The sequence below is a fragment of the Myxine glutinosa genome, chromosome 4 (assembly GCF_964187855.1).
Source record: "Myxine glutinosa chromosome 4, kmMyxGlut1.1, whole genome shotgun sequence".
Lineage (NCBI taxonomy): Eukaryota > Metazoa > Chordata > Myxini > Myxiniformes > Myxinidae > Myxine > Myxine glutinosa.
In genome coordinates this window covers 164,133,707-164,145,946 of record NC_136264.1, presented here as the reverse complement: position 1 = coordinate 164,145,946, position 12,240 = coordinate 164,133,707, and the positions used below count along the sequence as shown (strand labels likewise).

The 12,240-nt window shown below is 45.8% G+C and overlaps 1 protein-coding gene across 2 annotated transcripts in view; it reads right to left on the bottom strand.

Moving 5' to 3' along the window:
- The window catches only part of LOC137425478 (lipopolysaccharide-responsive and beige-like anchor protein), a 722,436-nt gene that overhangs the window by 506,270 nt on the left and 203,926 nt on the right, over positions 1-12,240 (bottom strand). For both annotated transcript variants that reach the window (XM_068113965.2, XM_068113966.2), the window contains exon 29: positions 7,825-8,116. In XM_068113965.2, the coding sequence (XP_067970066.2) occupies positions 7,825-8,116 (292 nt within the window). The remainder of the gene's footprint in view (positions 1-7,824; positions 8,117-12,240) is intronic.

The window sequence follows — 12,240 nt, the reverse complement described above, 5'->3', positions numbered from 1 at the left end:
TTGGTCCAAAGCGAACGGCTTGCGGAGTTTGGTAAAGAAATCGCCATAACGTGCACAAACGCGCAGGAAAGCGAAAGAATCGCAAATTAGTTTTAATTAGTTTTAAAACATAGTTTAACGGCAACATAGTTTGCCAACGTGAAATAAATGAATACGCTCTCAAATGTGCCGTCCGAGGCAGAGTCTGTTCGCCACGTTCGGCACACGTGATAGCTCGCTGCTCTCTGATTGGTTGAATCGTTTTTTGGACATAGCTCGGTAACTACTTCTCCGATTAATATGAAACCTTGAAAAGGCACATCCTCGGGTCCCCAGCAATATACCTGGCAAGTTTAAAGTATATCGGACCCGTGGTTGTCGAGAAACAGCGGTCACAGACATACATACATACATACATACATACATACATACATACACACAGAGATTACTGGAATTATAGATAGATGAAGATCAAATAGCTTTATGTTGAAATATGTTGAAAAAGTCAAAACTTTACATGGGATGTACTTACTTTTTCACATGACTGTATATACACGATCATTTAATGTGATTCATCCTTGTGCAGAATGGAAAACTCAGGATTTTGGAGTAATCATTTTTCACAGTCGGCTATGCACACCTGACGCACTGTTAAGATATGTAGCATTAGCACTGCGGTAATCAAACCTGCAATGAAGAATTGCAGAAGAATTCCTGTGTACAAGGCCAAACCCATGCTTCAAACCAAAGGTGTCTGGTCATCCACCATAAATGGGTACAAACTTGCTCACACTCACTCATCAGTCCAATGACATAAACTGTGATGGCAAATTTCCACAACATTTAAGGGTTGGGAGGGGAAAAGGGGGACAGAGATTCAAAACTACTGACGCCACATCGTGCTTTCAGAAAGTATTCACACCCCTTGACTTTTTTCACATTTTGTTGTTACAGCCTGAATTTTAAATGGATTAAATTTAAATATTTTGTTACCGATCTACACATAATACCCCATAATTACAAAGTGAAAAAATGTGTTTCGAAATTTTTACAAGTTTACTGAAAATGAAATGCATATATATGCCCATTCCCTGATGATTTCACAGAAGCACCTTTGGCAGTGATTACAGCTTTGAGCCTTATTGCATTCAAGCCAAGTAATTCAATTTTTGTCTCAAACCACAGAATCTTTTGCCTCATGCTCTCACAAACTTTTTGCAAACTCCAAGAGTGCTGTCTTGTGATTTTTTCTTAAGAAATGGCTTTTGGCTGGCCACTATCAAATAGAGCATAGATTTGTGAAGTGCTTCAGAGACTGTTGTCCTTCTGGCAGGTTCTCCCATCTCAGCCAAGGAACTCTGTAGGTCTGTCAGAGTGGTCATTAGGTTCTTCGTCACCTCCCTGACCAAGACCCTTCTTGCCCAGTTGCTCAGTTTGGTCGGATGGTCAGCTCTAGGAAGAGTCTGGGTAGTTCCATATTTTTTCATTTCCTAATGATGGAGCTCACTGTGCTCTTGGAAACTTTCAACACTCCAGAAATTGTTTTATACCCTTCCCCAGATCAATGCTTCCTCACAATTCCATCTCGGAGTTCTACGGACAGTTCCTTGGACTCCATGGTAGATTTTCTGCTCTGACATGCACTGTCAACTGTGGGACCTCATATAGAACGGTGTGTTTCTTTCTACGTCATGTCCAATCAATTGAATTAGCCACAGGAGAACTCCAATCAAGTTGGAGAGACATCTCATGGATGATCAAAAAAAATTGGATGCATCTGAGCTCAATTTGGAGTGTCATCGCAAAGGGGTTGAATATGCGTGCCAGAACCCAATGGCCATCCTGCTTTATCCCACCATAATCTTCTCTTATACGATCCCATAATTACACAACATTTACCAATAATTAAAATACTTAATACACATTTATATTTTACACTTGGGTTTTATTCACACATTCATTTCCATTGCATTAAAACATTATACATGCCGTTCATTGTTCCAAAACCCCAAAAACGTCACAACGCGCTAACCACGACGTCGCCTAAACCACACACTAACTGTCCGCCGACCACCCCTATCACCTCATATACGCACACCAAGGATGTGTGCCGCAGCTTGGAAGCATGGGGAGGTAGCGCAGATAGCAGCGGCAATCGCCTCCATTCTCTGTACATCATGTACAGTTGTGGCCAAAACTATTTGCACCTTTGCACTTTTTTCAAATAATGCACCATTTCTTCCAGACAATTGTTGAAATTAAAAAATATTTTGGTAATTAAAAAATAAAACCCCCAAAAATACTAAATCTTAGCTTATTCCACACAGAAATCCTAAAATGGCCTGGACAATATTATTGGCACCTTTTAGAAGTTGTTAGAAATCATTAGATTTCAAGCAGGTGATTCTCCTTTACCTTGGAATTGAACTCACCTATGGTGAGTTGTAGGTGCCTGCAATATAAAAATCACTCATTCAACCAGTTTGAATAGAGAAAAGGATTCCATTCTGCTGTTTTGTGTCACGGTGTGTACCACACTGAGCATGAAGAAAAGAAAGAAAACCAGAGAATTGTCTGAGAAGGTCAGGCACAAGACTGTAGACAAGCATGGACAATCTCAAGGCTACAAGTCGATCTCCAGCTACCTTGATGTTCCTGTGTCCACCGTACGCAATGCTGTCAGGAAGTTTAAAGCCCATGGCACTGTAGCCAACCTCCCTGGACGTGGACGCAAGAGAAAACTTGATCAAAGATTGCAGCGAAAGATTGTTTGAATGGTGGAGAGAGCACCTCGATCAACTGCCAAACAGATTCAAGCTGACCTTCAGACACAAGGTATGACAGTTTGAACTCACACCATCCGTCGCCAACTCATTGAAAGGGGGTTCTATGGCAGGAGACCCAGGAGGACCCCACTTCTGAGAAAGCCTGACTGGAGTTTGCCAAAACACACCTGAAAAAGCCAAAATCGTTCCGGGAGAATTTCCTGTGGACAGATGAGACCAAATTGGAGCTTTTTGGAAATGCACATCATCTCTGTGATTACAGAAAACAAAATGAAGCCTTCAAAGAAAAGAACACCTTCTGTACATTCAAACGTGGAATCGGTTCAGTGATGTTTTGGAGTTGCTGTGCTGCCTCTGGCACTGGGTGCCTTGAATGTGTGCATGGCATCATGAAATCAGGAGATTACCAAGGCATTTTGGAGCGCAATGTTCAACCCAGTGTCAGAAAGCTTGGTCTCTGTCGAAGGTCATGAGTCTTGCAGGAGGACAATGACCTCAAACACACTTCAAAAAGCACCGAGGAATGGTTCAAGACAAAATTCTGGACTGTTCTGAAGTGGCCAGCAATGAGTCCAGATCTAAATCCCATTGAACACCTGTGGGAGATCTGAAAACAGCAGTTGGGAGAAGATACCCTTCAAATCTGGGAGAACTGGAGCAGTTTGCACAATAAGAGTGGGCCAAACTGCCAATAGAGAGATTTAGGAAGCTCATTCATGGCTATAGGAAGCCTTTGACTGCAGTTATTTTGTCCAAAGGCTGTGCTACCAAATATTAAGTCTCAGGTGTCAATAATTTTGTCAATGCCATTTCTTTTTATTTTCTGATTTAATAGGATATATTAAGTTCTGAATCAAAAACAAAGGTTCTGCAATATTAACAGTGAAATAAAGAATTGTGGAGACCAAATACTTTGGTCAATTTCCACTTATTTTTAGAGGAAATTGTGAGTTATTTGAAAAAAGTGCAAGGGTGCCAATATTTTTCGCCACGAATGTACCTACGAACAAGCAGGTGCTAATTTGGTTATTAGCGTCCTATGGATACATAATTGCTCTGTTCGCCCCCTACAAGTAATTAAGTGCTCCCAGAATTTGCCTCCATGCCTATGAGTGTCACGAGACGCTGGCCCATGTTAATCGCAGAGCTCCGTCGCCTCTAACGACTGAACAAAACTCGATGCCGAATGCGGGGCTATGCGGGGATGCGCCAATCAGCAGGCATAGTTACACCAAGAGCTCGTTTTGATCCACTTTTACGCCCCGCCCCTGCTAAGGGATTATAAAAGAGCCGTGAGCGAGAGCTCGGGTTGTTGGTTGTTGGCTTTGATCCAATATTAGCTCGGGTTGGTGCTTGTCCTGTTTGCTTCACAAGCGGTGATTGAGACTTGAGTGGTGGCAGTGACGTTCGCAGGATCAAGCTGGGAGCCAAAGCCTTGGGGCGGACGGAGCGAGCGCATCGATTAGGGCCGAAGCCAAGCCACTCATACACACTCTCTTTAGACTCTTATACTGAAGGCTATATCTCATGCATTCCTTTCTCATCTGTGTGTATATAAAATCGTTCTACTGACCCCACGAGCTCAACAAGGGCACAGTCAACCAACTGTCCTTTTCAGGGCTTCAACGACTGGTGGCATTGCCATGGCCGGACTCCTCCGGAGTGACAATTACTGATAACACAATTTTGCAGTTTCTCTCGCACCACATGCACTTATACGCATGACACGCACGACATCCTGCATCTCCACGAGCTAACGCACACTCAACACCCCTGTATAGCTTTCCCTTAAACCCCTACTTTTAGCGCTTGGGTTGCGGGATCACGACGGTTCCCGTAGATCGGTGGCCTTGTCCCAGAAAGATAAAGAGGCCGATTAACCCTTGAACTGTTATTTCTCCCTCTGCGGATGGTCTGATTGGGTACCGATGTTATTTATAGCTGGTAGCTAAGGCAAAGGATAAGTTATGCCCTTGTCCATTTTCTTTTGTGTGTAAATACCGCTGCACTCACCATTGCTCACAATTGCTTGTGCATTTTAATATTCATTCCCACTTTTTGATCCAATTTGATTTCCCTTGCTGTGCATTAAAGTCCTTGAGTTCCCTCCTCCCTTCGCATGATCGCGATGTAATAATAAATCCCTCTTGGCGAACGTCATTTTCAATACGTCCGTGTTCGTCATTTCCCTATTGATCTAGCGGTTTGCACATTAGGTTAGACTAGGAGGTTATAATTCCCCAAATGATTGGCTCATTCAAGTCCGACATGCACCAGCTGTCGCTCGGCTGCCCTAAATAAGATCCAATTCAGATAAGATTGGTGCATAGCTGAGGGCGCGTTCCCCAATTGGAAAGCCACGTGCGCAGTTACACTGTGGTCAGACAGAGAACGCTGGGACCATGTGGTAGGCCAACTGGCGCTCACGGTTGCCTAGCAACCTGCTGTGATACGAAGTTATTCGTGATCGGTAGCCTCAGGCCTGGTAAGTGCGAGGGGAACCAAGGATCCCCCTCGTAGTAGACCCAAAACCATGGCTGTAACAATATATTTAGTTCCTCCCCCCACCCCCCACACCCATCTCATCTTTAGTTATCTTATCCATCCTCCTGCTCTTGCTACCCTGAACTGTGTGGTGAGGCAGTTGCTTTAAAACAACTTGCATTCTCCTGGAATGAAAATAAAGCTGAAGACAACCTCAAATCATTCCGTAAAGCTCGCAACAAGTATATATACTCTCTGGAAATCCAGAAAACAACATCTCTCCAATCTCAAGAATGAGCTTTCAAACTTTTCTCCCTCCTCTAATACCTGATGGTGCCTTGTCAAGGTGGCACCTTGTCACGACTTGCACCCTCTGCCCTCTCTGTGCTTTGTCCCCCTCTGGTATCTGCAGGATGCATGTGGTCCAACAGCAACCCCTCCTAGTGAAACTGCCTAAATCCAGAACCACTGCTCACCTCCACTCATTTATTCCTCTTTTTCCCCACCTGTGGAACCACCTTCCATACTCTCTTCAACCTCATTATTCCATCCAGGTCTTCAAGACGGCTGTTCTCATCATCTTAAGTCATCCCCCATCCAAAATCATGAACTTTTCTACACCTCTTAAACCACTCCCATCCCTCCCAAACATTTTGAGTATGTATCCATCTTGTCCACCCTTTGCGTTCTCCCTTACCCCTCATCATTACCTGCATCCTTTGTTTGCTCATCTCTGTCTGTTTTCTCCCTCCGCCCTACTGTTGGCGTTCCCCATTTCTCCCCTTTATTATGTTGTGTCCCTATTTGTTCTGTGCCATAGCTTCTCCACGACCCCAGACCTTGTATATAAAAACATCCCCCTCCCCCCACCAAATATTGAGACTTGCTGAATATTTCTTCATAAATAAGTCTCAAAAAGAGGTTTAAATCCTCAATGACACTTCAACACAAGCTTCTACATTTGGGTCGCACCAAATTCTGAGTCCCACCGCACAATCGAGTTCATATTACCAATATGCCTGGTTACAAACCCTTTAGCATTTGGCCAATGACAGCAAGGCAAAAAAAAGCAAGAGTGACATACTTTCAAGTGGAAGGTGACAAATCTAGGATAGTTGATCAAATGCAATGTGTTCAGATGATTTTAACCTTGGATTTCAGAGCAGGAAAAAGGATGCATCAGGAAATGCTCTGGAGAGCAGTAGATCTCACAAAAGCACAAGCAACACACGATAGGCATGATGATGTCGACAGATAAAACAAACTGGCAAAATTGTATATCAAAGAAATAAGCTGATCATCATCAGGGAATGGGCAAATGCTTCATGGGACGAGGATAACATCCTTCGAGCTGTCATCACACCATTTTCAACCGTCGAGAACAAATCTTTTTTCTCCCCAACATAACAACAGGCACCCACACAGAGCTGTGTCAGACAAGGACTTTTCAAATGAATCGTGTCAGTGAAACTACATCTGTCATCAAATATAACACTTGTGGGATGTACTTGATATAAAAATTAATCGTCGCCAAAAACCCCCATGCAATGCAGATCGAGTCGGTGGATACTCTTGACAATTAATTTTCTCAGATCCTTCAACAAACCATCAGAAGGCTGTTTGACAAAGTCAATATTTTTAGCCTCGTAAGCATTGAAGGCAGAATAACATGATCAAGCGGCTGCGTACTACTTTCAGCATGTCAACGGCTAATTGCAATGAAACTTGTGATGTAATTTTTTGAACAGCAAAGGGAATGTTTTCACGAGTCGAAATTTCTAGCGAGATAGCTGCGGCAGGGTGACCGTCACCTTTCTTCAGGTGTGTCCAACCCCCACCCGCTGTGATTCTGGGATCTATTGTGCCCGGAGCAGCGACTTACCCAATTCCGCTCAATAAGAAAGTCGGACAGGCAGCTGGGCTAGCAAGATGCCAAAAGGAGAGTCACTCCAAAGGCATCCAGGATGACGGCATTCTCACTGCCACTCTCGCCAACAGGAGGCGCAACAAGCAGCCATATAACATAGGTGACGTCACTTCCACTTTAGAGGGGTATTTATTGTGAACCAAATCAAATTGCTTCAGGTAAATTATCTATTCATGAAGATAATTCAAATTTACACATGGCACAATGCACATACAGATGCAGCATGATTACAAGAATATATGTCAGACATAATATTGTGCTATTCCTACTTAACAACAACAGCAAGTTCAGTGATGGATTGTGGCCTGGTGACATTGGCCTTAGGGCACCATTCCAGGACATCGCAGAGTGATTTAATTTGATTTAAGTTGGGGCTCTGTGTTAGCCACAGCAATTTTTTTATGTTTTTCCTTGAAACAATTTCTAACAGACAAGCAAAATATCAAAGTTCAGTGTTTAGCATTTTGACAGATGCTCTCAGGGTTCTCTCCAAGGTGTTATATCGAATTGAATGGTGCTGTTTTATCTAATATATCACATCAAGACACTTTTATAAGGTACGTCAAGACACTATTTTGGAAAATGGAAATGCGCACATGCAGTGTGTGTGCACGTGTGTGCATGTGCGTGTGACCGTGCGCGTGTCACCTGCGCTTCCATGAAGAGACTTTCTCAGCACCAGTTGTTGCCAGCTGAGCGAGCAAAACTGGGGAACTTGCACTGGGACTGTCAAGAGAAACTTCCACCATGTTGATACCTGGATCCTCTCCACGATAGGTGGTCCCGGCACCTGCTCGTGTCACTTCTGCTGACAGAGTGGTTAACAGCTGGCTCATTGCATCCGGCCCACCTGTCTCCTCAACACCATCCAAAGATGATAATTTTACTGCTGTATCTGTTTGTTGGCTTCGAGCTGGCTCCACCATATTTGTTGGATTACCTGTGGTGTGGGGAGAGGGAGGGGTTGGCGGAGGGTGGAGGGTTAAAAAAAAAAACCAAAAATGTGAATATTTGTTTTCCAACTCACAATTTCATGGCAACTCTCTCAAAATGATGTTAATCCTGTAAACTTAAAGTGGACTTTGCACATCACAATCGTTCCAAAATCCACAAAACTTATGTTGCTTGACAAATAGTGACAGTTGCAAAAAATACATTTTCGATTGAACGCATCTTTGGGCATATCTCAGGAGGTTTCTGGGACAGTGGTCGGCAAGGTTAGCGACAGCAACCTCATATCTCCATGTTGTACCAAAAACACTACGCCACAGCATACCATTCCCAAGTCTCAAAATGGGCCAAGAAAAGGAACAAACTATTTTGCCAAACCAGTTCCATATTATCCATCAAGGGAGCACTTCAAAGAATCCAAAGGTTTATGCTGTGCCTCTACAAGGCCACCCATGTACTTCGCACACTGAAAGCCTCTGGGATAAGGTGCAGGGCATGTTAAAAGATGTGTACACAAAACCTAAGTTAACTTCCACTGTAGCGTGGACAAAGGTCAAAGACCTTGAACTCGATAACAAGTGCAGAGCAGCAACACAAGTTCCTCAATGAAGCATTGTGTGACCAAGATAAATATTTCACTTTGAATCAAATGCTCAAGAAGTCATGGAACAAATATATATATATATATTCTGAGAAGACCGTCATGACAAACTCCTTCACACGAACATAAAACCAAAGATGAATAGGCAAGTAGAAGAGGCGAGTAAGCAAGTTATCATTACACAATGGCTTACATGCTTGCATCCCATTTCTGGGTTATGGTCAATATTTAGTATTGGCTCATGACCTTTCATGTTTATACCTGTGGATCTCACCAGATCTCACCAATCACCAATGGAGCCACCCAAGCAAACGACCATTCATCCTTAATATACCTTTTCTCAGTGAAGAAGAAAATAACTCCACACCATTTATAACACATTTCTTCGTTGAATTGTCTCTCGGGGCAAACTAGGAAGACACTCGGTAGAGCACATACCTCCGCCAGGTTGAACAGTTTCCGTTTTGTTTCCCACTGATAGGCCGGATATGAATCCAGATCTGAACTCAAATCTAATCGGATTGTTCTCGTCACCGAACCAACTCGTACACCTAGTTGTGTAATGGCCTGTCCATAACTTTGAGATATCGTGCCACATATATCATTTTAGCCCCATCTCGCCCTGGTGTTGGGCTAGCGGCTAGGGTGCCAGCTTAGGATCCAAGGATCCTGGGTTCGAATCCTGGTCGATCGCTGAATTAACGCCAGGGGGGTTGACTCAGCCTGTCATCCTTCCGAGGTCGGCAAATTGAGTACCAGTACACTGGTAATTCCCTGTTTATTGTAAAAAGGCGACAAACAGGGTTGGTGGCAGGAAGGGCATCCGGCCGTAAAACATTGCTTCAAAAAGGGGACCCAAAAAACAACAACAACCACGGTCCCCGAAAAAGGCCAGCCCCCGCTTTGCGGGGAAAAAATGGCCTCTAAACGGTGGGTTTTTTTCTCAATGGTGAAGAATCAGTTTTACAATTTCAAAAAAATATCATATCTGGATCTGCATCTTCACCAAAATCGAATCAATTCGTCCTTATCACGCACACAACCTGCACACCAAGTTTCACCCGAATCCATCCATAACCTTGAGATATCCTACTCACAGACAAACAGACAAATCAACAGACAGATGGGTGAAAACAACCTCGGTCCACCTTCGTTGGTGGAGGTAATTAAAAGAAGATCATTTTAGATGTGATCAATATTTTCGATTTCATTTTAAAATCAGTGTGTCATATCAAATCAGTTAAATTAAATCATCATATCAAACACCAGAAAAGTCAGAAATTTTACTGCAAGGCATCTCCATTTTGAATAATGAGCCAGTGCGGGGCTGGTTTAAATGTCACAAGCTGCGATTTGTTCCGATTCGATCCTTAATTCAAATCAGGTTTTAAATAGCTCGAAAGCGGTAAATTTGATATCATCTTGCATTGGGCCATTAACAAACATACAATTTAGCCATTCCTCATGAACAAAAGCAAAGAATACCTCATTGACATGTTTAGGAAAGCAATCTATGTGATCTTCCTCATCTCAAGACACTCAGTGAAATTATCATCAGCGGAGGCTGGTGAGGAAACAAGTGGGCCAGACACCAATGAACCAGCTGTGAACTACTCTGATGGCAGAAGTGACACGATCCAAATGTGGTATTTTTTTTTTCTCAAGGAAAATGGCATCCAGGCACGTGTATTCATTTCAACTTGCTGAATTTACATCAAAATTTAAATGTGTGATGGATAAAATTCTGATTTTCACATTTAGACTTGGAGGAAGTTGATATTAATTGCATGAAAATAATCTCAGTCTCACTCCATCCTCTCCGCCTCACCCCAGCCTCTCCGTCTCACCCCAGCCTCTCCGTCTCACCCCAGCCTCTCCGTCTCACCCCAGCCTCTCCGTCTCACCCCAGCCTCTCCGTCTCACCCCAGCCTCTCCGTCTCACCCCAGCCTCTCCGTCTCACCCCAGCCTCTCCGCCTCACCCCAGCCTCTCCGCCTCACCCCAGCCTCTCCGCCTCACCCCAGCCTCTCCGCCTCACCCCAGCCTCTCCGCCTCACCCCAGCCTCTCCGCCTCACCCCAGCCTCTCCGCCTCACCCCAGCCTCTCCGCCTCACCCCAGCCTCTCCGCCTCACCCCAGCCTCTCCGCCTCACCCCAGCCTCTCCGCCTCAACCCAGCCTCTCCGTCTCACCCCAGCCTCTCCGTCTCACCCCAGCCTCTCCGTCTCACCCCAGCCTCTCCGTCTCACCCCAGCCTCTCCGTCTCACCCCAGCCTCTCCGTCTCACCCCAGCCTCTCCGTCTCACCCCAGCCTCTCCGTCTCACCCCAGCCTCTCCGTCTCACCCCAGCCTCTCCGTCTCACCCCAGCCTCTCCGTCTCACCCCAGCCTCTCCGTCTCACCCCAGCCTCTCCGTCTCACCCCAGCCTCTCCGTCTCACCCCAGCCTCTCCGTCTCACCCCAGCCTCTCCGTCTCACCCCAGCCTCTCCGTCTCACCCCAGCCTCTCCGTCTCACCCCAGCCTCTCCGTCTCACCCCAGCCTCTCCGTCTCACCCCAGCCTCTCCGTCTCACCCCAGCCTCTCCGTCTCACCCCAGCCTCTCCGTCTCACCCCAGCCTCTCCGTCTCACCCCAGCCTCTCCGTCTCACCCCAGCCTCTCCGTCTCACCCCAGCCTCTCCGTCTCACCCCAGCCTCTCCGTCTCACCCCAGCCTCTCCGTCTCACCCCAGCCTCTCCGTCTCACCCCAGCCTCTCCGTCTCACCCCAGCCTCTCCGTCTCACCCCAGCCTCTCCGTCTCACCCCAGCCTCTCTGTCTCACCCCAGCCTCTCCGTCTCAACCCAGCCTCTCCTTCTCACCCCAGCCTCTCCGTCTCACCCCAGCCTCTCCGTCTCACCCCAGCCTCTCCGTCTCACCCCAGCCTCTCCGTCTCACCCCAGCCTCTCCGTCTCACCCCAGCCTCTCCGTCTCACCCCAGCCTCTCCGTCTCACCCCAGCCTCTCCGTCTCACCCCAGCCTCTCCGTCTCACCCCAGCCTCTCCGTCTCACCCCCAGCCTATCCGCCTCACTCCACCCTCTCCGCCTCACTCCATCCTCTCCGTCTCACTCCAGTTCCATGGTGTCAGACAGCTTAGAGACTAACAGTATGGTACTTTAAAATAATTTACTACTCACATTATTTTCTAATGGGTATCTCCACCCAGGTCATACTGTCCTATTCAACTAAAATGTTGTCATGCGACTCCGGTTAACACCAGAGACCGCGGATAGGACTAAACGGATTTAATGGAGGTGACGACCGAACACGGATTTGACTATCAAACGCGGGAGGAAGAAGGAAAATGGAAGGCTGCGGCAAAAGCGCGTACCTGTGGAAGGCAAACGAACTCAAACGGCAAACAAGATTTTAAAGGAATGGAAAATAATACAAGGGTTTATTGAAATAAGAATCGGGAGAGAGAAACGCGACGATAATCAAATAATGTAACTAAATTGGGATCCCACACACCGGACTCA